Source organism: Geotrypetes seraphini, chromosome 11, assembly GCF_902459505.1.
Source record: "Geotrypetes seraphini chromosome 11, aGeoSer1.1, whole genome shotgun sequence".
NCBI classification, from domain to species: Eukaryota; Metazoa; Chordata; class Amphibia; order Gymnophiona; family Dermophiidae; genus Geotrypetes; species Geotrypetes seraphini.
In genome coordinates, this window is record NC_047094.1 from 117,887,365 (window position 1) to 117,912,363 (window position 24,999).

Sequence of the window (24,999 nt, forward strand, 5' to 3'; positions counted from 1 at the left end):
GCGGCGAGAGTAGCTCCGCCCCCCCCAACGCATCAGCAGTAGGCGCCGGGCCTCTGCGAGCCAACGGTCCGCCACTGCACAGGGAGCCAGGCGGAGAGAGGGCAGTTAAGCGCAGTGCCTGCGCGGAAGGATGCAGCTCGGGCGACTTCGTTGTGTGAAACGAAGTTCGTTGTAGGAAGCAAGACATGAAGTTCGTTGTGCGCAGCGTTCGCTGTGCGAGGCGTTCGTTATGCGAGGCACCACTGTAACTGATATAAATAGATAGCATCACATCTGTGGCGATAGAAGCTGTAAAAGGTATTATATTTTTAGCTGAAAGGCCCAGGACAAAAGATGTTGAGCCTTTGCAACCTGAAGAGCAGGCCTGTGAGGTCTCAAAGACTCTTGTATTAAGTCAAGGGTGCACATACTGAACATAAACTCTGGTGTTTCTCTATGGCAGAAGACATCGTCTTCCTGAATAATGAGGCACAGCGACAGGAATACGTTCTCAATGAAGATGGTATCATTTACCGGGGCACCGAGAACAGTATTGAGTCGTACCCCTGGAACTATGGGCAGGTAAACCAGAATTAATCCCTGCCGGCCGCACCTCAAATACTGTGCGCAGTTCTGGTCGCCACATCTCAAAAAAGTTATAGCGGAATTAGAAAAGGGCGAAAAAAAAAGATAAAAGGGATGGGACGACTTCCCTTTGAGGAGAGGCTAAAGCGGCTAGGGCTGTTCAGCTTGGAGAAGAGACGGCTCAGGGGTGATATGATAGAGGTCTATAAAATAATGAGTGGAGTGGAAAGGGTAGATGTGAATCGCTTGTTCACTCTTTCCACAAATACTAAGACCTCCCATCCGCCTGTGCAGCAGAACCCCACCGGCCCTCCCACCATGAGACTGACATACCGTACCTCCAAGGCCTCCAAAACCGGTGGCGGCGGCAGCGCTCTGAACAGCCTGCTTTGGGGCCTTCCCCGCTGAGGCCTTCCCTCTGCCGCATCACTGGGGAAGGCCGCAAAGCAGCCCAATTCAGAGCACTGCCGCTGATGCTGTTTTTGGAGGCCTCGGAGGTACGGTATGTCAGTCTCACAGCGGGAGGGTTTGTGGGGTTCTGCTGCACAGGGGGATGGGAGGGAGGAAAAATTGGGGGGAGGAGAGGAAGGGAGAGATTATTGTTGTACATGAAAAAAAATAAGACATTCCCCGAAAATAAGCCCTAATGCGTGTTTTGGACCCCAAATTAATATACAGTGAGGCGCTGTCTTATTTTTGGGGAAACACGGTACTGCAAATCAGATTGATTCTAGAAATGTCTTCATTCTGTTCACCCTGATGTTAGCTTACAACATTTTTCTTTCAGTGCGATAAGACCATCCTTGACATCTGTATGAAGTTGCTGGACATGAGCTCAGAGTGCTTAGAGGATCCTATCAGGGGCTCGGCAGCAAAGAATGACCCAATACACATTTGCCGCATGATCAACACCTTGGTATGGAAACAGTGGTAAAAATGTAATATTTCAGCACTGCATTTCTAAGACGGAGAAAAGACGGATTAATGACAACCTGTGGACATTTAAGGCCGAATTCTGTAAACAATGGCCGCTATCCAAGTTTATTCAAATTTTGTTATCCCGCCTTATCAGGTATCAAGGCAGCTTTACATATTAAATAAGGAAAAACAGGGACCTAGTATACACATTAGGACTCAACATCAAAGAAATATCAAAAGACGAAATACCTGGACTAACATGACTGACCTAAACAGACTCGTCAAACAAAAAACATTCTTTCTTTTTTATTTGGTTTTCTAAGGCCTTCAGAAGTGCCAGTTTGTTAGCCAAGTGTTTTCAATGGCTAAAATCATTAGTATGGCATTGGCCTCTTCAAAAGGGTTCATAGACAACCCCGCGAAAGACAAAGGCGCGCGCCGACAACTGAGCGCAAGACGGAGGCGCGCGCTGAAGAAAATTACAGTTTTTAGGGGCTCCGACGGGGGGGTTCTGTTGGGGAGCCCCCCCAGTTTACTTAATAGAGATCGCGCCGGCGTTGTGGCGGGTTTGGGGGGTTGTAACCCTCCACATTTTACTGTAAACTTAACTTTTTCCCTAAAAACAGGGAAAAAGTGAAGTTTTCAGTAAAATGTGGGGGGGTTACAACCCCCCCACACCTTCCACAACGCCCCTACAACGCGGCGTGATCTCTATTAAGTAAAGTGGGGGGAGGTTCCCCCCCCACACACCCCCGTCAGAGCCATAAAAACAGTAATTTTCTGCGGCGCGCACCTCCGCGCTGCGCTCAATTGTATGCGCGCGCCTTTGTCCCAGCACGCTTTTGACCTGACACCCTTCAAAAGTGCTCAGTGCTCTATTTTATATCAATTTCATTAAATAGCTATAAAAAAAAAAGCTAAAACTTATCTTTTGTTTGTTATTTGTTTGTTCGTTCATATCGGGAAGGGACCTGTCATTTCGCCCGAAGGTTGTTTCAAGAAAAGTCTCCCCAAGCAGTGATCAGATTGGGATGGTGCAGATAGAAAACAGAAGGGGGGACTTTTCTTGAAACAGCCTTCGGGCGAAATGACAGGTCCCTTCCCGATATGAACGAACAAACAAATAACAAACAAAAGATAAGTTTTAGCTTTTTTTTTTATAGCTATTTAATGAAATTGATATAAAATAGAGCACTGAGCACTTTTGAAGGGTGTCAGGTCAAATAAAAAAGAAAGAATGTAAATATCATACTGTTTTTTGTTTGAAGAGACAGACTGGCACGAGAGGAAAGGGAAGAACTACATTGATTGAAAGGAAAGGACAAAAATAATAATAATAATTGTATTCTTATATACTGCCAAAGCCATGAAAGTTCGAGGCGATTTTACAGCAAGAAGCGCTGGACAATCAGCGAAGAGGTCACAATTCAAAGTCGTCAATACAGAAACATAAGGACAGAGGAACAGAGGGTTCATCCAGAACGGCTGGACTAGTATTAGATTAAAACATCCTTAAAATGACTGTCATACTGCAAAAGCATCTTTAAAAAGCATGGTTTTTAAGCTAGACTTAAAATGATCTAATGTTCTAATCTCTCGTAAATAAGCCGGGGCTGAGTTCCAGAGCGAGGGGGCAGTGACGGAGAAAATATTATTTCTCATAGTGTTAATATGTCTTAAGGATGGGATTGCAAGCAAATTTTGGTTGGATGATCGAAGAGTACGTTAAGAGGAGTGGGGTGTTACAAATCTATTGATGAATTCAGGCTGCCCTGCTTTTCTGGTTTTGAATGTCAACAGCATAATTTTATGTTCAAATATGTTTTATTGCGCTCAACAAAAAAAACATCAAACAGGAAACAACCAAGTACAAACATGCTCACAATTTTAGATAATAAAATCCATCCCCCACATTCCCCCAATAACCCCCTCTCCCACCCCAACGCAACCCTTCCTAAAACAGCCCCCCCCCCCCCAGGGTCCTCCTTCCAAGTACAGCACACCCAGAGAAAAGCAGAAAAGGATCAGGCTAACCAGGTGCAACAAAATAAAACAGAATACAGGGATTCAACAATTCAGCAAGCGGCTTCGAGCCAGTGGGGGTCATAGTTGTCCAAAATGGTTCCCAAGTGCGCTGAAAAGTACGGCCTGGGAGAGAAGAAAGGTCCATCACATCCCTCCGTTCCCACATCAAGAGAGTGATCATCCGACATCACCAAAGAGAGTCATCTGGAGCAGCATCCTCAAGCCATAGCAGCAAAATACATTTCAGGGCCACCAGGACAGACCATTTAAGGAAAGCAGCAGCTCCCCGTACATGAGGGAAAGAGTGAGGAACATTTCCAAACAATAACAAAGGGGAGCGGTGAATGGTAATTTTCCAAATGCGCTCCACAAAGACAAAAACAGCATTCCAAAAAGCTTGAACATTAGGGCAAGTCCGAAACATGTGTTCAGCATAATTTTCTAAGTGATACGGTGCTCGATAGGTAGGGTAGGTAGAGTTACCAGATTTTCGCGAAGGAAAATACAGACCCCCTGGCCATGCCCCCAGGCCCGCCTAATTTCATCCTGTTCCACGTGTTACACCTCATTCTGCCCCCCCCCCAGCCCCACCCCAGACGGCATCCATGCAAGCGCAGACATGACACAATAACGTTACCGCATGGTGTCTGCGCATGCGCAGATGCTGCTTCCTGACGCAACTTTGATGAGAAGCTTTTCAAAAGCCGTCCGGACCCCAAGACGTCTGGTAGCCCTAGTTATTGGCAACCGCCTAATAAACAGCTGATCGCATGCCAATCACACAATAGCACCGTTTACAGAATCATGGCTTTCGTCAAAGGTAGGCACCAGAAATGAAGGCCAAAGGCCTACATTTCCAGCATCTAAGGAGGCGCCTTAGAATTCTGCAGCTAGGCTGATCTTTGCAAAGAGCAAATTTGACCATGTTTTGCCGCTCTTGCTACAACTCCACTGGCTCCCAGTAATTTCCAGGGTCGACTTTAAATGCGCCTGCCTAATTTTCAAGATCTTGCAGCACATTTTTCCCCCTTTAAATCCTCCATCTTGAAATGCTGCGAGACCTGACATCACCAGATCTATCCAAAAGCTCAAATGATCTTTCCCCTCACTAAAAGGCATTACCTACTTTGGAAAATTAGGGAAATCTCTTCATTTCAAAACTACAGAACTTTGGAATAATTTCCCTGCCCAGCTGCGCAACCTGGACTCATTCCAACTATTCCGAAGACACCTGAAAACTTGGCTATTTTCAAACATGTAAATTTCCGCTTCCCCCTATCACCACCCTTTTAATTTTTGTAAACCGTGTCGAGCTCTATATTTATAGAAAAGATGCGGTATATTAACTTAAGGTTTAGTTTAGTCGTTTCCAGCATTAGAAAACATAGAAAATGACGGCAGAAAAAGGGCCACGGCCCATCCAGTCTGCCCACACTAACTACCTCCACGAAGAGATCCCACATACCTATCTCATCTTTTCTTAAAATCAGGCACCCTGCTGGCCTCAATTACCTGTTGTGGAAGATTATTCCATTGGTCAACCACCCTTTCGGTGAAGAAATATTTTTTGGAGTCGCCATGAAATTTCCCACCCCTGATTTTCAGCGGATGCCCTCTTGTTGCCGTGGGACCTTTAAGAAGAAAGAGATCTTCTAGGCCCTTGATACGGCCCGTGACGTATTTGAACATCTCGATCATGTCTCCCCTCTCTGCGTTCTTCGAGTGTGTATAGCTGCAGCTTACCCAGTCGTTCCTCATACGGGAGATCCTTGAGTCCTGAGATCATCCTGGTGGCCATTTGCTGAACTGACTCAATTCTCCATGCATCTTTTTGATAATATGGCCTCCAGAATTGTACACAGTATTCCAGATGGGGCCTCACCATGGATCTGTACAACGGCATTATGACCTCGGGCTTACGGCTGACAAAACTTCTGCGGATACAGCCCATGATTTGTCTAGCTCTGGATGAAGCTTTTTCCACTTGGTTGGCAGTCTTCATGTCTTCGCTAATGATCACCCCCAAGTCACGTTCTGCTACAGTCCTTGCTAGGATCTCACCATTTAGGGTGTAAGTCCTGCATGGATTTTTGCCGACAAGGTGCATGACCTTACATTTTTTAGCATTAAAACTTAGTTGCCAAGTCGTCGACCAATGCTCCAGCAGGAGAAGGTCCTGCGTCATACTGTCGGGCACTGAGCTTTTGTCGGGCACTGTGTTTTCATCTGTTGTGCTTTCGCCTACTATGTTGCATAGTTTGGCGTCATCGGCGAATAATGTAACGTTACCTCAATGAAGGCACCGTTTTTCTAGGCACTGGTAAGCCCCTACGTTTTAAAATGGCTTCCACCACTTAAGTTAGGCGCCAGTAGAGCACCTACCAGCACTTAAGTTAATAATATTAATAATTTATTTGTATGCCGCCATACCGGAGAGGTTCTAAGCGGCTCACAACACAGGAACAATACATACGATTCCATCAAAGTATCCTGGTGAAATACAACAAAGAGCTACACATACATTTCAATAGTACATCAGAGTAAAAAGCATGGATAGAAATGCAAGTGATAAAAAGTGATAAAAACATAATTAAGTTAAAAGAAAACCATTAAGATATCAGTTTATTGAATAAATAAGTATTTAACAATTTCCTAAAATCTAAATAAATCTAAATCTAAATAATATGGGCCTTACTGAACGATGAGATGGTATGGGGGGGGGAGAGAGTTTGAAATGTTTTAAGATCTGTTTCATCCAAGGCCTCAGGATAGGTTTGCATAGGGTTACCAGATTTCGTAAATGAAATTCCGGTCCCATGGCCCCACTCCCAGGCCCATCCCGTTCTACCCAGCCACGCCCCGTTCTGCCTAAGTCACGTCCTGTTCCACCCCCCAGCCCCGCCCCCTCAACTTGTTTGCTTGTCGGGATGGCATCCGCGCATGCACAGATGCCGTCCCAAAGTCGCTCGTTGCTAGAGGCTTTTCAAAACCCAGCAAAGTGCCAGGTTTTGAAAAGCCGTCTGGACCCCCAGATATGTCCTCAAAAAGGAGAGCATGTCTGGGAAAATCCGGACATCTGGTAACCCTGTTTGCATAGCTGCAGATAAAATATTTTCTAGGTCAAAGGAAGATAAAATTAGTCATAAGACAACCCAGCATTCCTGCTGAGCAATTGGGGTTGGTGTCTACTTTACTCCTTGTTGAAAGGAGGCGGGTTAGGCAAACGTAGGGTTACCAGACATGTCCTCCGGGAATCAGGACGGCTTTTCATAACCCGGCATTTAATCTGAGTTTTGAAAAGAAATCGTGTCAGGAGGGGGCATCCGTGCATGCATGACATCATGTGTGACATCATCGCATCCTTCCCGACGAACAGGCAGCAGGGGGCATGGCAGGGGCGGAGCTGAGGGCGGAGCTGGGGTGGAATGGGGCAGGGCTACAGTAGAATCTGGTAACCCTAAGCTTTGGAGACTCCTATGTCTCGATGTCTAGTTTGGGAAAGAAAATGTACAAATGCCGGAGTAAAGTATGCTGAGAATCAGGGATGTAGGCACAGGTAGGCCTGAGTGGACCATGACCCCTCTACTAGAGGTGGTGTGTGCATGTTAACCTTGGGCCCTACCTAAATGTTTGTCCCGGCCAGGCAACTGCTGAGAATGCCCTGAAACAGGAATCCTCAAATTCAGTCCTCAAGGTCCTTAGCCCAGCCTGGTTTTAAGGATTTCTACAATGAGCAAATGAGGTCTACGCATTTGCATCCACTGCTTCCGTTGCGTGAAAATAGATCATTGCAGAAATCCTGAAAACTAGGCTGTGTTGTGTACCTCAAGGACTAGATTTGAGGACCTCTGCCCTAAAAGGTCCACCAAAGATCATCTCCAGCTTCTTTTCTTTACCTTAGCTGAATGATGATAAGAAGGGTATCCTATTTGGAAGTTGGAATAGCGAATACAGCAATGGAACACTGCCAGGGAAATGGAAGGGAAGTGCACCCATCCTACAACGATGGATCAAGGCCCATTGCCAGCCTGTTCACCATGAACAGTGTTGGGTGTTTGCAGCTATTATGTGCACAGGTAAGATCCAGATTTAACACACCAAGACTATCTGCTCATGAGTTCTTACATAGGTGCCAGCTCTGTGGGTGCAGTGGATGAGAAACCTGATGGTTAGTGCAGTGAGCACCATTGCATGCACAGATGCCCTCCAGATGCGGCCCCGAAGAGATGAGGTTTGTTTGGGGTTGGGGAGCAGAACGGGGCAGGGCTGTGGGCGGAACGAGGCGGGAGCATGCGTCCTCTTTTATGGGAGAAAAAAATATGGTAACCCTAGATCACACAAATCTGGTACAGATTTCGGAGCGGCACCCACAATAATTAGTTAATGGGCTCCAATAATTTAATTACCGGTGTTTACAAGCACTTAATTGGCACCAATCTGGCTTCGCTCAATTCTGTAACAAGCACCTAAATTGAATCATGCGCAGCTCAAAAGGGGGCGTGGCCACAGGACGTCCACGGGCAGGTCAAAGGCAGTCACAAAAGGTGCACAGAATAGTGGAGATCCTCGCCCAGCTTGCTCGCCATGATTTACACCAGGTTTCAGCTGGCATAAATCCTTATGCCCAAAGCTGACTTACAAGATCGTGAAGGGCATAGAGAGAGTGGAGAGGGACAGATTCTTCAAATTTTTGAAAAATAAAAGAACGAGAGGGCATTCGGAAAAGCTGAAAGGGGACAGATTCAAAACGAATGCTAGGAAGTTCTTCTTTACCCAACGTGTGGTGGACACCTGGAATGCGCTTCCAGAGGACGTAATAGGGCAGAGTACAGTACTGGGGTTCAAGAAAGGATTGGACAATTTCCTGCTGGAAAAGGGGATAGAGGGGTATAGATAGAGGATTACTGCACAGGTCCTGGACCTTTTGGGCCGCCGCGTGAGCGGACTGCTGGGCGCGATGGACCTCGGTCTTACCCTGCGGAAGCATTGCTTATGTTCTTATGTGTGCTGAATTTGGCGATCAACACTAATCTGTAAAGAACGCTCATCCTGGAGCATCTTTTATAGAATTTTATTTCTTTAAAAAATTTATACACTGCCTAAAAACTTAGGCGGTTCACAAAACACCTTGCATAGCAAAATAAACATATAATAGCAAACAAACAAATATGCGTTGAGTGTTGAATTTGACGCACCATTTTTAAAATCTGGCCATTATACCTTCATTTTTTTTAAAAGTACTTACATTGCTAAGTTCTTCCATTTCAAGACTAATAGTCAAATGATTTACCCCTCCCCCCTTTTACAAGGCCAGCACGCTGAATGCTCTGTGCTGCTCCCAACGTTTATAGAGTTCGATTCAAATCAATTCTTTAACAAAAAAAAAAAAATCAGCCTTACCAATTCAGTAGCCAGATCTCGGCTCCTCCTCTCCCGCAGCAGCAACAGGACAGCAATCGGAGTGATGCAGTCAGAGGAGGCAGCTGTACGAGCAGAGCTTCCTCCTGTTACAGAGCCATGGGAGCAGGCTCCTACAGCTAATCCCCCACCAATTTGAGGTGAGCGGCTACGAGCTGCACCACAAAGCACGGCTCTCGGGGCTGGGCAGAGCCGCACACGTACAGCAGCAGAGGGTTGGTAGCTGCAGGCATAGTCGTCGGAACAGGGGGACACGGGGGCCATGGCTCCCACCAAAGGGTGCTTTGGTTTCTCCTCATTCTCTCCCCCGTGGTCCCCCCTTCCACACAGCTGGTTAGCTGGCCACTTCAAGTCTCCTCTTTATGGCAGACTGCCATGGAGAGGGGATGAATCGGCCGGCCAGCCAGGCAGTAGTGCTAGCATGTAAAGAAGAGGAGTGCCAGCCGGCAAAGTAAGAGTGGGGAAGGGAGCCACAGGGAAGAGAATGAGAGACCAATAGCTGGGGAAGGGAAGGTAGGAGATAAAAGACTGGACTGCAGGGGGAGTGAGTGAGTTAGAAAGGAAGGAGAGAGATACCTGACAGGGGGGGGGGGGGCGAAAGACTCCACAAAGGAGGGAGAGAGACCTACTTAGAAAGAGGGAGGGAGAGACAAAGACCCATAGAGAGAGGGAGGGAGGGAGAGAGATAGTAGACATGATATGAATAATAAAATGACCAGAAAACTAAAGGTAAAAGAAATTAATTTATTTCCTATTTTGTGATTACAATATGTCAGATTTGAAATGTGGATCCTGCCAGAGCTGATGTTAGACAGCATGGGTGAACTAGGACCTAACAGAGAGAGGAAAAGACTTTTTTGTTTGTTTTGTTTACTCCACAGCACTGGCATAGGGTTGGAGAGGGCAAAAGTGGGTGGGGTGGGTGAAAAGGCTACAAAATAAACCCGCCAGGACATTTGAAAAAAAACAAACACCCGATTGGGCAGGAAAATCGAATAAAAAAATCGATTCAATAGGCCAAATCAAAATTTTTTTCCCTAAATCAGATAGCACTACTGTTACCAGTGTTCACTTTAAGCTGAGCGCAGGTCCTCCACCTATAGTCCTACCAGTGGAGGGTGCTGTTTCACTATCACATTTTCAATAGTCAGGGACATGCAAGTTCTATAGGACTCTAGGGAATATGCCTGTACCCAGCAATTGAAAACATAATATTGAATTACCACCTCTTACTGGTCGCAATACAGTTGGAAGATTCCCACTCAGCTTATTGAGAACAATGAATGTCCATACTTATACACAATTGCTTATTACACAAGAGCACAGATTTTTCTGTGAGTTTATATCAATAAAAGGCTTTAGGAGACATACCCTGTGCTGATAACAACCTGCCATCTCTGTTTTACTCCACAGTGTTGAGATGTCTGGGAATTCCCACAAGAGTTGTCACAAACTTTACCTCAGCACATGACACATGCCGAAAACTGGTTGTGGATGAATACTACAATGAAAACGGGATGAAGATCAGTAAGGATTATAACGCCAGTATCTGGTGAGAATACTAATTTAAAAAGAAAGAAAGAAACTGGAGGTCTAACAACCTCAAACAAACCGTGCACAATTCTACAGCGAGCCATGGAGTAAATATTCTCAAGGGAAATGATTGACCTCTCCTATTCAGGAACTTACCGTGTTTCCCAGAAAATAAGCCCTAGCATGATTTTTAAAGATGCTCCAAATATAAGCCCTACCCCCAAAATAAGCCCTGACACTAGTGCTGCCCGATTCGCTGAAAAAAATCAGACTCGTTCATTTAGCGACCCCCCACCCCCACCCCGGTGAGACTTGACATACCTCTGCTCCAAGGCCTCCTAAAGCAGCGGCGGCGGCAGCACTCTGAACGGGCTGCTTCACGACCTTCCCTGCCAGGACCTTCCCTCGCCGCATCACTGATGAAGGCCCCGGCAAGGAAGGCCATGAAGCAGATGAAGGAGGAAGAATTGGGGTGGAGGAGAGGGAGAGATGATTGTTGTACATGAAAAAAATATAAGACATCCCCAAAAAATAGGCCTTGTGTTTTTTGGAGCCAAAATTAATATGATCCGGTCTTATTTTTCAGGAAACACGGTATTAGCATCACATTCATTCTGGCCTATTCTCTCTGTTTTCTCAGACTTAGGCCCCGATGCTCTAAACTTACTATGCCTTTAACGTACTTTACTAAACCAGTTCTAACCAGTTTAGCGCATAAGCATTTTAGCTTCCGATGCACAAAATGACTCTGCATGGTCTTTTCTGTGCTCCCTACCAGCCTCTGAGAATAGCATGGAAATGAAGTACAACATAGAAACATAGAAAATGACGGCAGAAAAGGGCCATAGCCCATCAAGTCTACCCACTCTAATGACCCACCCTCATGACTTTACTCCCCTAGAGATCCCACGTGAATATCCCATTTTCTTTTAAAGTCTGACACGCTGTTGGCCTCATAGTATTAAAATGAGCACACTCCAGGTGATTCACAAAATGAAGCACTGACCTTTAATGCTCCAAAATTACTAGCATGTCTGGAGGTGCCGGTAGCATTGAACCGTGTGTGTTAAAAGCACGTCTTGGGCACGTGTGTTAAAGGCACATCTCAGGCGCGTTCATGGAAACCTTATACCAGCAGAACTGGGGCTGCCGATTGCATAGTGTAAGTTCAAAAGAAATACATTTGCATGGTTTGCTGGTAGTTCTCTGTCCCCTCCCCCTGTGATGCGCTACAATAAGTCACACCTATGATTTGTCTGCCTACGACGTAGCTTTTCCTGGCGCATGCACACATGTCTTTTCCCATAAACTATTCTGTGCGTGTGTCAGGCGCTTTCTCCAATGACTGATTGGCATTTCTGCGGACCTCATGTGCATGTGAAGTTTTTGGAGCATCATTTGTCATTTAGAAATCAGCTTTACCACCACTACAACGGTTTACAGGATTTTAACGGCGACTTTAGAGCATCAGGGCCTTAGTACAGTCTCTAGAGCCAAGGACATTTGTAACAGGAAACATGGCACCTTAATGAAAGTAAAGCGATCACTGCAGCCATTTCCACTTGCCTCACAGTTTCTTTCAACTCTCAATACGAGGACCAAATGTTAGTAATTTCCTTGTAAATTCTATATCCATATAAAGGGCTTTATGCGCTGTCTGCTGGACATCCTCTCCTCATCCCCTGGATTTTACTTCCTTGGTGCTTGACTCAGAGATTAAGGTAAAATCAGTGGTGTGGTAAGGTGGGGGCAGTCCGCCCTGGGCACAGTCTTCCTAAGGGTGCAGCACTCCTCCTCTCTGCACAAACACCCCTCGCTCTTCTCCTTCTCACGGACGCACACGCCCCTTGACTTTTCCCATCCCTTTTTTATTTCCCCAGTGCAAGGTTGTTGCCCGCGTTGGCATTGGCGCTCTCTGACATCACTTCCGGGACCCGCGCCTAGGAAGTGACGTCAAAAGGCGAGCCGACGACGACGCTGCTCACGCCAGAGAAGTTAACAAGGTACGGGGAAAGGGGGGAGATGGCAGGGGAGGGGCACCACTCCCCGGGTGCTGCTCACCCTTATACACCACTGGGTAAAACTGAAAGATTGGCTCATAAAAAACAAACTTAGGGCCTTGAGAAATGAATTCTGCTTAGCAGCTTCTGCAATGCAGAGAAGCCCAAGGAAGAATCCCCCCTCCCCAATTCCTAGATCTTATAAAGTAACTCACTGCCTTAGGAGAGTGTGGCGCAGAGGTTAGAGCTACAGCCTCAGTACCCTGAGGTTGTGGGTTTAAACCCCAACCTGCTCCTTGTGATCCTGGGCAAGTCGCCTAGGCCTAGATTCACTAACTTGGCCGAGTCAGTCCGCTCCGTGTCCGATCCAACGCAGGCCGACTGTATTCAAATGGGGGCGATCGGTGGAACGCCCCCTACCGACCTCACAGATCGCTCTCCAGCAATCCAGACACATGCACAGACCATCTGTCCGTATTTTTAAATCTTTTTACTCGCGAGCCCGTGGTTTTAACCTGTGGGTTAAAATCACAGGTTCAATTCGGGGCAAGAGATTCGGAGCAGAGCTAAGGGCAGGAGAGTCGGGGCAGAGAGCAAGGCTGAAAGATCGGGGCAGAAAGCAGGGCGGCAATAGAGCAGGAGAGTCGGCAGAGACGTGTGTGACTGGTCCCCAGCAGTTGCTTCTTCTGTTGATCGGTGTCCCATTTTTGTTTAGTAAATCGCGTCCCTGCCTACTTTGCATGCCATTTCCCCTCATTTGCATGCACGGATCGGAATCGGATCGGCACAGAGGTTAGTGAATTGGGTCGGAGGAAAATCAGGTTGCAAACCGATCGGTTTGCTTAGTGAATCTAGCCCCAAATCCTTCACTGCCCCAGATACATTAGCTAGAGTGCGAGCAGGGAATATGTTTGAAGTACCCGTATATAAACTACTTTGAGTGTTGTAAAAGTACAAAAAAGGCAGTATATAAGTCCCAATCCCTCTCCTTTAGGCCCCCTCTACATTATCACATGAGGGCCTTAACTTGAACTTATGTCATGAAACAGGGGAAGTCCCTTTAGCACAGGGGTGTCCAATGTCGGTCCTCGAGGGCCGCAGTCCAGTCGGATTTTCAGGATTTCCCCAATGAATATACATGAGGTCTATTTGCATGCACTGCTTTCATTGTATGCTAATAGATCTCATGCATATTCATTGGGGAAATCCTGAAAACCCGACTGGATTGCGGCCCTCGAGGACCGACATTGGACACCCCTGCTTTAACACATCAGGCCCAGACCCCCAAATTCTAAATGACACCTAAAAAAAAAAAATCGGTGCTGATTAGAATGGCGCTTAGCGTGATTCTACAAGGCGCCAGTGTGCGTTGCATAAGTGAGGCGCACGCAATTAGGCCAGCTAAATCTAGACCTAAAAGCCTGCACCTAAGTTGTGCATATATTGGGTGTATTCTATAAAAATACACATAACTTTTCGGAACATCCATGATCCTCTTCTGGCCACGCCCCCTTTTCAAATTCACGCACTGCAACTGGCACGTACTTTTTATAGAATCATGAGCATAACTTTTAATTAGTGTCAATTATGAGGTGTTGTCAATTATCTGCACCAATTAGGCAAATTAATCGTTTGCACACATCATCTACACCCAAATTTTTTATCATTATTCAAATTTCACTCAATTGTTCATCCCATATATTATTCTCTATTCACTTTCACCGTTTTATTCAACATCCTCACACGAGATTATTCTCTCAAAAGACCTTTTGTTCAATCTTAGGACCCCTGAGGAAGACGTTTGAGTTAAAACATGGCCCGTGTTGGGTCCATACTTTTCAAACCATGTGGATACAGTTTAATGTACAGAGAACTTAACTTGTGTGGAATAATAAAATCCATCACTATGAACATCAATTCCGCAGGTTTTTTTCCCTCTTGCTTCTTGTTTGTATCATTACACTGCAGATTAGTTGGACTGCTTTTTTAGTTGTCGACTTTGCACATCATCTATGGCGTCAATATGCACGCTCAACCTTTGGCACAGTATACAGAATTGGGGGAATAATGTGTATAACTGGAATTCTGTTTCAATAATTTCTACAGGAATTTCCGTGTCTGGAATGAGTGCTGGATGAAACGAGAGGATCTTCCAAAAGGATATGATGGGTGGCAGGTGCTAGATGCAACGCCACAGAAGAAGAGTGAAGGTAATACTTACTCATTTCTCAAATTTGAATCTCCTGTCCCATTAAAACCACACAGTAGTTACAGTTATGACTGAGGAATCTTAATAAATTTGGGGATTTCTACCAGGTACTTGTGACCTGGATTTAGGGTTACCAGATTTTGCATCTGGAAAAAGAAAATGCATGGTCCAACCCCCCCACCACCACCACCAGCCCCACGCAAACCTCGCCTCTTCAGACCAAATCTGGAGTAAGATGCAACGTGATGACATCACCGCGTTGCATCCGCATATGCACAGATGCACTCCACACTCAGCCCCGCTCCCAACAGCTTTTCAAAACCTGGACAAAGTGCCAGGTGTCGATAAGCCGTCCGGATGCCTGGACAGTCCTCTAAAAAGAGGACATGTCGGGGTAAATCCAGTTGTCTGGTAACCCTGCCTGGATTAGCCGTTAGAAACAGGATACTGAGCTAGATGGACTTTTGTTTTGATCCAGTACAGCTATTCTTAGGTCAAGGAGAGATGCAAATGGAAAACATAAGAACATAAGAAATGGCTTCGCCGGATCAGACTCTAGGTCCATCCAGTCCGGCGACCCGCACCCGCGGAGGCCAAGCTAGGTGTTCCCTGCTGAGAAACCTTGTTTACTCGTATCCCCCAATGTGATTTGCAAGAAGGTGTGCATCCAACTTGCTCTTGAATCCCAGAATGCTGGTCTCCATCATGACCTCCTCAGGGAGAGCGTTCCAAGCGTCCACCACTCGTTGTGCGAAACAGAACTTCCTAATATTTGTCCTGGGCCTGGTGCCGCTTCTCTTTGGGTCTAAAACATGAGATTTTGTCTCAAATACAAAGCACTTTTATTTCATTTCAGCTTTAGTCATTAGTTTAAACATAACAGTAACAAGCGTTCAGAATCAAGTGTGTCAAATGCTATTTGGCTTCTATCTTACACATTTCAACTTAAATGACAGAATTCAGTCTATAATGTCTTCAGCTTTAGTTACTGGATTTCTCTACATGTGCTATTTTTAGCATGTTTTTGCATATTTCTAGGTCTTAATTTACAATTTTGCTTTATGGACACTGGTAATATGTTTTTCTGAGCCCCATATGTCTTATGTAAGCAATGGAGTTTTTGTGACTTATGATGATTTTATTTTTAGAGTCTATTTTCTTTAGATTTGTCACTGAAGTCTTCATTGACACTGAGCAGGTGGAGTTTTCCTCTTTCTTACACACTTTCAGCGGTTTATTGATTTGGATTATTTTCCCCCTCTGTTCTCCCCGAGTTTAGTTTATAAATGAAACATAGAAATAGACGGCAGATAAGGGCCACGGCCCATCTAGTCTGCCCACCCCAATGACCCTCCCCTATCTTTCTCTGTGAATAGATCCCACGTGTCTATCCCATTTGGCCTTAAAACCAGGCACGCTGCTGTCCTCAATAACCTGAAGTGGAAGACTATTCCAGCGATCAACCACCCTTTCAGTGAAAAAGAATTTCCTGGTGTCCCCGTGCAGTTTCCCGCCCTTGATTTTCCACGGATGCCCCCTTGTTGCCGCGGGACCCTTGAAAAAGAAGATATCTTCTTCCACCTCGATGCGGCCTGTGAGATACTTGAATGTCTCGATCATGTCACCCCTCTCTCTGCGTTCCTCGAGTGAGTACAGCTGCAACTTATCCAGCTGTTCCTCGTACGGGAGATCCTTGAGTCCCGAGACCATCCGGGTGGCCATTCTCTGGACCGACTCCAGTCTCAGCACATCCTTACGGTAATGCGGCCTCCAGAATTGCACACAATATTCCAGGTGGGGCCTCACCATGGATCTATACAATGGCATAATGACTTCAGGCTTACGGCTGCCAAAACTCCTGCGTATGCAACCTATGATTTGCCTTGCCTTGGATGAAGCTTGCTTCACTTGATTGGCAGTCTTCATGTTCTCACTGACGATCACCCCTAAGTCTCGCTCTGCTTCAGTTCTTGTTAGGATCTCGCCATTAAGGGTGTAAGTCTTGCATGGATTATGGCTGCCCAGGTGCATGACTTTGCATTTTTTGGCATTGAAGCTGAGTTGCTAGGACCTAGACCAGCGCTCCAGTAGGAGTAGGTAGTGCATCATGTTGTCGGACATTGAATTTATGTCTGTTGTGCTTTTGCCCACTACATTGCTTAGTTTGGCGTCATCGGCGAATAATGTTATTTTACCTCGCAGCCCTTCTGCCAAGTCTCTTATAAAGATGTTGAATAGGATCGGGCCCAGGACCGAGCCCTGCGGCACTCCACTGATTACCTCCATCATTTCGGAGGGGGTGCCGTTCACCACTACCCTCTGAAGTCTACCTCCGAGCCAGTTCCCAACCCATTTCGTCAATGTGTCGCCCAATCCTATAGAACTCATCTTGCTCAGCAACCTGTGGTGTGGTACGCTATCGAATGCTTTACTGAAGTTCAGGTATACGATGTCCAGGGACTCCCCAACATCCAGCTTCCTCGTCACCCAGTCAAAGAAGCTGATCAGGTTGGATTGGCAGGATCTCCCCTTAGTAAATCCATGTTGACGGGGATCCCGTAGATTCTCCTCGTTCAGGATCGTATCCAATTGGCGTTTGATTAGAGTTTCCATTAGTTTGCACACTATTGATGTGAGACTCACCAGTCTGTAGTTTGCTGTCTCCATCTTGGAGCCTTTCTTGTGGAGTGGAATGACGTTAGCCGTCTTCCAGTCCCGTACTAAGGGAGAGATTGAAGAGCGCGGATAGTGGTTCCGCCAAGACATCACACAACTCCCTGAGCACCCTGGGATGTAGGTTGTCAGGCCCCATTGTCTTGTTAACCTTAAGCTTTGATAGCTCGCAGTAGACACCGCTGGGTGTAAACTCGAAATTACTAAACGGGTCATCTGCGTCAACCCTTGTCTATAGCTGAGGGCCGAGTCCTGGCGCCTCGCAGGTGAAGACTGAGCAGAAGTATTCATTTAACAGTTGGGCTTTTTCCGAGTCCGCTTCTACATAGTCTCCGTCTGGTTTCCTAAGACGTACTATCCCGCCTGAGTTCTTATTTCTGTCATTGATATACTTGAAGAAGGATTTATCTCCTTTCTGGATGTTCTTCGCTAGAGACTCCTCCATGCGGAATTTGGCCTCCCTAACTGCTGTTTTGACGGCTTTTGACTTGGCCAGATAGACTTCCCTAGAGTCCCGTTTCCCTGATTGTTTGTAAGAGATGAATGCTTTTTTCTTCTCCTTGATGAGGTCCGAAATCTCTGCAGAGAACCACTGTGGCTTATTGTTCCTTCGCCGTTTACTTACTGATTTAACATAGCGGTTTGTTGCTTCTTGTATGGTGGCTTTCAAAGTTGACCACATTTCTTCCACGTTATCGGTTTCTGCTTGGCTTTGTAGTGCCTGGTGAACGAAGTCTCCCATTTCTTTGAAGTTTGTGTCCTTGAATTTGAGGACCTTGGTCAGTGTGGCAGATTTAGTGAAACCTTTCCTGAGATTAAACCATACCATGTTGTGGTCACTGGAGGCCAATGTGTCGCCCACCGAGACCTCTGTGACACTTTCTCCATTGGTAAGTATCAGGTCCAGTATTGCCTGATCCCTTGTTGGTTCCAACACCAGTTGCCTGAGTCTTGCTCCCTTCATAGAGTTTAATAGCCTCCTGCTGCTGCCGGAAGCAGAGAAAAGCATGTCCCAATCCACATCAGGCATGTTGAAGTCATCTAATAATACTGTGTCCCCACGCAAGGTGATATTCTCTATATATCCAATTAATTCCATATCTAGGTCATCCTGTTGTCTTGGGGGTCTGTATATTACGCCAAGATACAGGCATTTGTCCTTCCTTCTGGCCAAATTTACCCAAAGGGATTCCCCAGTGTGGGGATATCTGTGATTCTGGTGACCTTAATGTCATCTTTAGTATATAATGCTACACCTCCTCCCATTTTGCCCTCCCTGTCCCGGCGAAGCAAGTTGTAACCCGGTATGACCATATCCCACCCGTGGGAATCCGTGAGCCAGGTCTCAGATATCGCCACCACATCCAGGTCGGCATTTCTGTTTCTAATTCCAGGATCTTGTTTCCCAGACTGTGGGCATTTACGTACATAGCCCTCCATGTTGTATGTTTGTTATGTCTCAGTGGGGATGTTCCCGTGATCTTTTGCATTATTTCAGTATCTTAATGACTGTTACGCTGGTCATACATTTGAATATGTATATAGTTGATTTGTATGTTTTTCACTTGATCATCAATAAATTTAAATCACCCTCTGCCTGCTCTTATTATATACCAACTACTTTCACTAACATGAAGCAATCCAGGGACAGAAATTTCTAAGTTTTTTTTTGTCTCCCCCAAGGAACCTCCTTCTGTGGGCCTGCCCCAGTTCGAGCCATCAAAGAAGGAGATGTAGACCTAAACTATGACGTCGCTTTCCTTTTCGCTGAAGTGAATGCAGGCTGCGTGCTCTGGATATGCCAATCTGATGGTCAGCTTGAACAAGCAACTTACAGTACCAAGTACACTGGCAACAACATCAGTACGAAAGGCATCGGCACCGATAGATGTGAGGACATCACCCAGTACTACAAGTACCCAGAAGGTAGCAGAGCGTCACTCACTTTCCAGGATTTTCAATGCAGTTGGTCGCACATTAGCAGTCTGATCGCCAGCGACATAGCCATGGGTGGGCCCAGGTCTACCTAGTAGCAGCACATCTATGTAGTAGCTAGTGGAAATCCCCAAACTACACCAGATAAAGACTCCCCTCTCCATCTGCCTACATTTAAAGGGCCGAGCTTCGCTGGCAGCGAGCAGCGTGACTGAGGCACGCTGCTTGCGCTGACCCCACAGCCTCCCTTCTGACACAGAGGCAGAATGCGTCAGAAGGAAGGCTGTGGGGCTGGCACAAGCAGTGGGGGCATCAGTCACGCTTCTTGCTCCCAGAACCAATCTGCTCTTTGAAAGGCTGGCGGGGGGGGGGGGGTGGAAGGGGGGGAGGAATGAGATCATCTTGCCTCGCCAAGTTAGGAGAGGAAGAGATGGGACCTTCTGCTCACCCAAATGGTGTCCAGACCCACCCAAAATTGGGTGTCTGACTATGCCCCTGCTGATGCTCAAAATAAGATTTAGATCTTTGCACGGCTACATTTTGGGATTTGTAGGTACTTGGAGGGCCTCAGAAAAAAATAGTTAATGTCTTATTAAAGAGTTTGAGACCACTGAGTTAAGAGGAACGGTTAATCTGCTGGCTGGGTTGGAGGGCAGAGGAGAGAACAGGACAATCAAGCCATTGTGACATCACTGAGGAGGTTGGCTCTTATTGGTGGAATGAGGCATTATGACATCACAATCTCAGCTCTGCTTCCCAAAGACAAACAGGATGTCATGGTTACAGTTAAGCCAGTGGTCTCCAACTCAAAGCCTTTGCAGGGCCACATTTTAGGATTTGTAGATACTTGGAGGGCCTCAGAAAAAATAGTTAATGTCTTATTAAAGAAATGACAATTTTGCATGAACTCTTTATAGTTTATAATTCTTTCCTTTTGGATAAGTCTTAATAATAATATTGTCATTTATAGCTAAAGAGACATAGGATCAAGAAACAGTTTCATTTTACTTTTGCGATTATGATAAACATACCGAGGGCCTCAAAATAGTACCTGGCAGGCCACGAGTTTGAGACCACTGATTTAGATGAACTGCAGAGAAAACCATCTCAAATCTGAGTTTTGAAAACCGTAACTTAGATGGTTTCCCATGAAAACATCCATTTGATGCTTTTTGCCGCTTTTGAAAAATATTTCTCTTTTGAAAATGTGTGCCATTATGTTTTCTCTCCTTGCAGGCTCCATCCAGGAAGAAAGAGTCTTGCTAAAAGCTTTGGAAAAGATAAATGAGCATTTTCAAGCTCATGGGGAGGAGACCACGCTCAATACGGCACGATGCTTGGCTCATCCAGTTGTTCCAATTCTCCTCTCGATCCAGTCTCCCACTTCACTTTCACTGGGACAAGACACAATGATTTCTGTTAGGGTATCGAATAGGACTGAAGAAGGGAGGGAGCTACAGCTAACAGCTGGAGTTCAGATTTTGCAGTACAATGGGATCTCCCATGGTCAGCTTTGGAAGGAAGAATGCTGTTTTTCTATTCAAGCCAATGAAGGTAAAAAATGAGTCAGCATTATACTTAGATAGACACAGGTTTCAGTATTTGCCAAAATACATCATCAGACAGATCAAAACAGTACAAAACAATGTAGCTAGGTTTCTACTAGGTAAATCGAGAGACTACTGAGTTACACTAGTTGCCAATTGAGAGCAGGGTGAAATTCAAAATCCTATTGCCAACACACACCTCTCGGCACCGCAATACCTAGCGGCCAGACTAAATAACCATATGCCCCGGTGTGCTCTGCACTCGAGCTCAGGCTTGGAAGCGGTATCGGTCACTGAGGGTTCCTCGTCTGTTGACGATGCGTCTTCCTCGGTACCGGGTGGGGATTCTTCCCATAAGTCCGGGTCCCTGATATCAGTGTGCGCACGCCGAGATGTCGGGGTGGGAGGCTCAGTGTGGCGGGTCTTAGAAAGAGACTTGCCGGAGCACATTGAGGCGGTACCGGAAGAGGAAGACCGGTGCTGATCCCGGTCCCGGGGAGAGCGGTGCCCTTCCTGGTCCCGAGGAGGATCGGCCTCAGAGCGGGTCTGTACCACAGGATGAGAATGGAGTGGTTCAGCCGAGAGGATTGGCATGGAAGTGTTGAGTGGCACCGAGGGGGTGGACACCGGTGGGATGGTGCGAGGCTCGGGCCGGTCTGGTACCGAAAGGAGTGGTGCCAATAGGGTCAGTAACAAGTGCTGGAGTTGTTGCTGCAGCTGTTCCTGCAATTTGTCTTGGAGTATGGCCGCGATGCGGTCATCCAGGGGTGGCACCGGTACTGCTTTTTTCTTTTTCGGTTCCATAGGTGCTGCTCCACGCCCCGGCGATGAGGAGGCCGATGACAAGGCACTCACCGAGATCGGGGCGGAGCGTTTGCGGGGTCGGCGTGAAGTCGGGAGGACCGGCGTCGCCACTGTGGCTGGTGGGCGCTCAAGGGAGGTGGAAGGCTTCTTAGCCGGCTTACCTGAGGCCAGCGACCCCGAGGAAGGATCGGGCGTCGAAGTAGTCAGTGCCGCCTTTTGTGGTACCGTCGACGTCGTGGCAGGTTCCATAGCAGATCCGGTACCGAAAAGGATGTTCTGCTGGATCTGCCGATTTTTTAATGTGCGTTTCTTAAGAGTGGCACAGCGGGTGCAGGTGTCAGCCCGATGCTCTGGACCTAAACACTGTAGGCACCAATTGTGTGGGTCAGTGAGAGAGATCGGGCATGCACACCGCTGGCACTTCTTAAAGCCCGGTTGAGGGGGCATGAAGGGAAACACGGCCTCTGCAAAATCAAAACCGGAGGCCTGTATGGTGACAACAGGCCCTGCTTGGGCCGGATTCAAAAAATAGAAAAAAAATCGAGAGATTTTTTTTTTTTTTTTGAATTGAAGAAAAAAAGAGAACCCGAAGAGGGAAAAAGAGAAAAAACGAGAAAAAAACACGAGCGGGAAGGCAAAAAGGATGTTTTCAACAGCCGTTGAAACCACATGCGTCTTCTTCGCTCCGCGGAAACGAAGAAACTGGGGACCACGCACTCCTCCGTCGGGCAGGAAGGCACTCGCGCATGCGCGGTGCGGCCAACTAGAACTTTCTAGTAAAAAGTGTCCGTACCGGGGCTCCGTCAGTGACGTCACCCATGCGTTAAGAATATGCTGCCTGCTTGTCCTGGGATAAATGTAGTGTATAGAGTATTTAGCTGCAATAGTAAACCTAATATTACATGTGTATATACATATAAGTAGGATGATAAATTATGGCATAATCATGCCAGTATTATTAACTCTGTAACCCTCTGTAACTCTGTGTATTTCAGTATAGAACCCATGTATTGTAACACCTCACAACTCCTTATGGTAACATCTCTACAGAAGCTAATTTATCATAACACCTTTACAGAAACTCATGTATTGTAGCATCTTTGCAGAGGCTCATGTAGACCGCTCTGAATTGACTCCCCAGTCATTAGTAGCGGTATAGAAGCCCTCAATAAACAATATTCATGGTGAAATTGCCTTTTCTTTAATATTTCTGGGCAAAAGACCATAGAAGTCCACACAGTATTGTTTTTAGGTTCCTACTGCTGGATTTGCCAATGAAGCCCACTCCAGCCTTTCACTGAAGCTTCTATCAAAGCCCTCCCCAGCTCATCCAAAATCAAATACCCATTTATGGAACACCCAGTACTGGCCTTAGTTTGTTTTATACCATTCATTTTCTAATTAGAGATCCTCTGTGTTCATACCATACTTTTTAAAAATTCTGTCACTGTTTTCATCATCACCTCCCTCGGGAGGGCATTCCAGGGAGGTGGCGGAGATGAGAACGGTACAACGGTGACAGAACACAAAAAAGCGTGGGATGAACAGAGGATCTCTAATTAGAAAATTCATTTTTTTAATCCTGAAGTGAAAATGGTACTTTAGAATTTGGCTGTTTTCCTGTTCAGGCTGTTGTCTGCTCTGTGATATGGACAAATAGCCAATGAAGAACCAATCTGAGAGTTAACATGAATAGGCTCAAATATGCTTGTGGTTCTTCAAAAGATAAATGTGTTTGGGAACAAATGTTTTAGTAAATGTGGAAAATGTTTTAACTGTCTTTCATTCCTAGACAGAATCATCACCATGAGGCTACTTTACTCACAGTATAAGAAAGTACTAACAGAAGCATATGTGCTGAGAGTGACGGCCCTGCTGTTGGAGAAAGGAACAGGTCTCACCATTTTCACAGAGCAAGACATGAGGGTCTGCAAGCCCACTCTCAGTATTCAGGTCAGAAAGAACGTCCTTTGGCCATGCTCCTCTTAGAATGTACAAGTCTACCTCTATAAGCCAAGCAACAGCCCCAATCCCCACTCCCACCCACAATCCGGATGAAAATTGCCAATGACAAATACAGGATTAGGAAGATCCTTAATCTATTTGAAAAGATTTCTTTTAACTGCTGTAATAAACAGGAAATTCCAGCCAAGGCCCAGTTCTTCCCGAATGTCTAACAACGAAGAATAGACATCTTGAAATAGGCAACATAGGCTGGTGAACCTATAATGGGACTTTTTCCTTTTTAATTTTTGTGGTTGAGTCTGAGCCTGTTGGAGAGGGAATGTGTTTGCCAGAACTTTTGAAATAGCTTTGTGGGAAACAGGGCCGCTGTTGCATTTTGTTTGATGCATTTTTTTGCCCTTTTGATGTTTGAATTATTTTTTGTGCTGGATTACTTTAATCCTATATATTCCTGTCTTTAAGGTTTGGCTGCATATATGAAGCAAATTTTATATACATGCTGTTTTGTGGAGTTTTTTTGACAGACCTATGACTGTGATTAAGCCCCATGTTGCATGCTGAATTATGTGGGTGATATATTCTCCGAGGTCTCTTTCTCTCCACTTTTTCGGATGGTGCAGTGGACTTAACACAGGAGTCCATACTGTTTAAGTGCTATGTTGAGTTTCATATCGTGAAATAAAAACATTTTAAGAAAGGAATAAATATATTTGCAAGTGGTGGTTAGACAAAGTCGAGGAGGTATAGAATTCCAAGGGTTGGGTTGCTAACTTAGCAATTCCAAGTCTTTCTGTCTAAAGGTCATCTCCTTTTGAGGAATCTAAGCTTAACAGTACAGGGACTGTCCATATTCTAATCAAGGAAGGATAATCAAGACTCTCCAGGTGTGATGGGATAAGATGGGCAATAGGACACAGGGAAACAAAACATCCTCAACAGCATAAACCAATGAAGCACTAGAAGAGTGCAACTGACGCTCGCCATAACTGTTTTCTCCACAGATAGCAGAACGAGCTCTACAGTATCACCCCAACACTGCCACAATTTGTTTTACAAATCCACTGGCAGAGCCACTGGAGGACTGCACGATCACAATTACTGGAAAAGGCCTCGTTCACGGAGAAAGGACATACAGGTCAGAGAACAGTCTCCTCACAAGGACGCATGAGTTTCTGTAATAAGGCTTAGTTGATTTTTAGCCTTTTGGCTTCCTATCTTCAGGAATTTTGCTGTTAAAAATGGGGCTGGTGGGAAACCTATAAGATCTGAGAATGGGGGTAGGGGAGAAAAACAAACATCATGATACTACAATAAAAAATTTGGGTGGTTGGGGTTTTGTTTTGTGTTTTACCTATTCTGCTAAACCCATCAATTGGCTCAATGAGTACTCCTGGTGGAATTCTGTTGA

At 45.9% G+C, this 24,999-nt stretch overlaps 1 protein-coding gene across 4 annotated transcripts in view; it reads left to right on the forward strand.

The window, feature by feature from the left end:
- The window catches only part of LOC117345703 (erythrocyte membrane protein band 4.2-like), a 43,971-nt gene that overhangs the window by 17,552 nt on the left and 1,420 nt on the right, over positions 1–24,999 (forward strand). For all 4 annotated transcript variants that reach the window (XM_033914756.1, XM_033914758.1, XM_033914757.1 and 1 more), the window contains 9 exons: positions 443–561; positions 1,352–1,480; positions 7,409–7,583; positions 10,339–10,477; positions 14,565–14,668; positions 19,024–19,266; positions 20,512–20,829; positions 23,419–23,579; positions 24,593–24,726. In XM_033914756.1, coding sequence (XP_033770647.1) covers positions 443–561; positions 1,352–1,480; positions 7,409–7,583; positions 10,339–10,477; positions 14,565–14,668; positions 19,024–19,266; positions 20,512–20,829; positions 23,419–23,579; positions 24,593–24,726 — 1,522 coding nt within the window. The remainder of the gene's footprint in view (positions 1–442; positions 562–1,351; positions 1,481–7,408; positions 7,584–10,338; positions 10,478–14,564; positions 14,669–19,023; positions 19,267–20,511; positions 20,830–23,418; positions 23,580–24,592; positions 24,727–24,999) is intronic.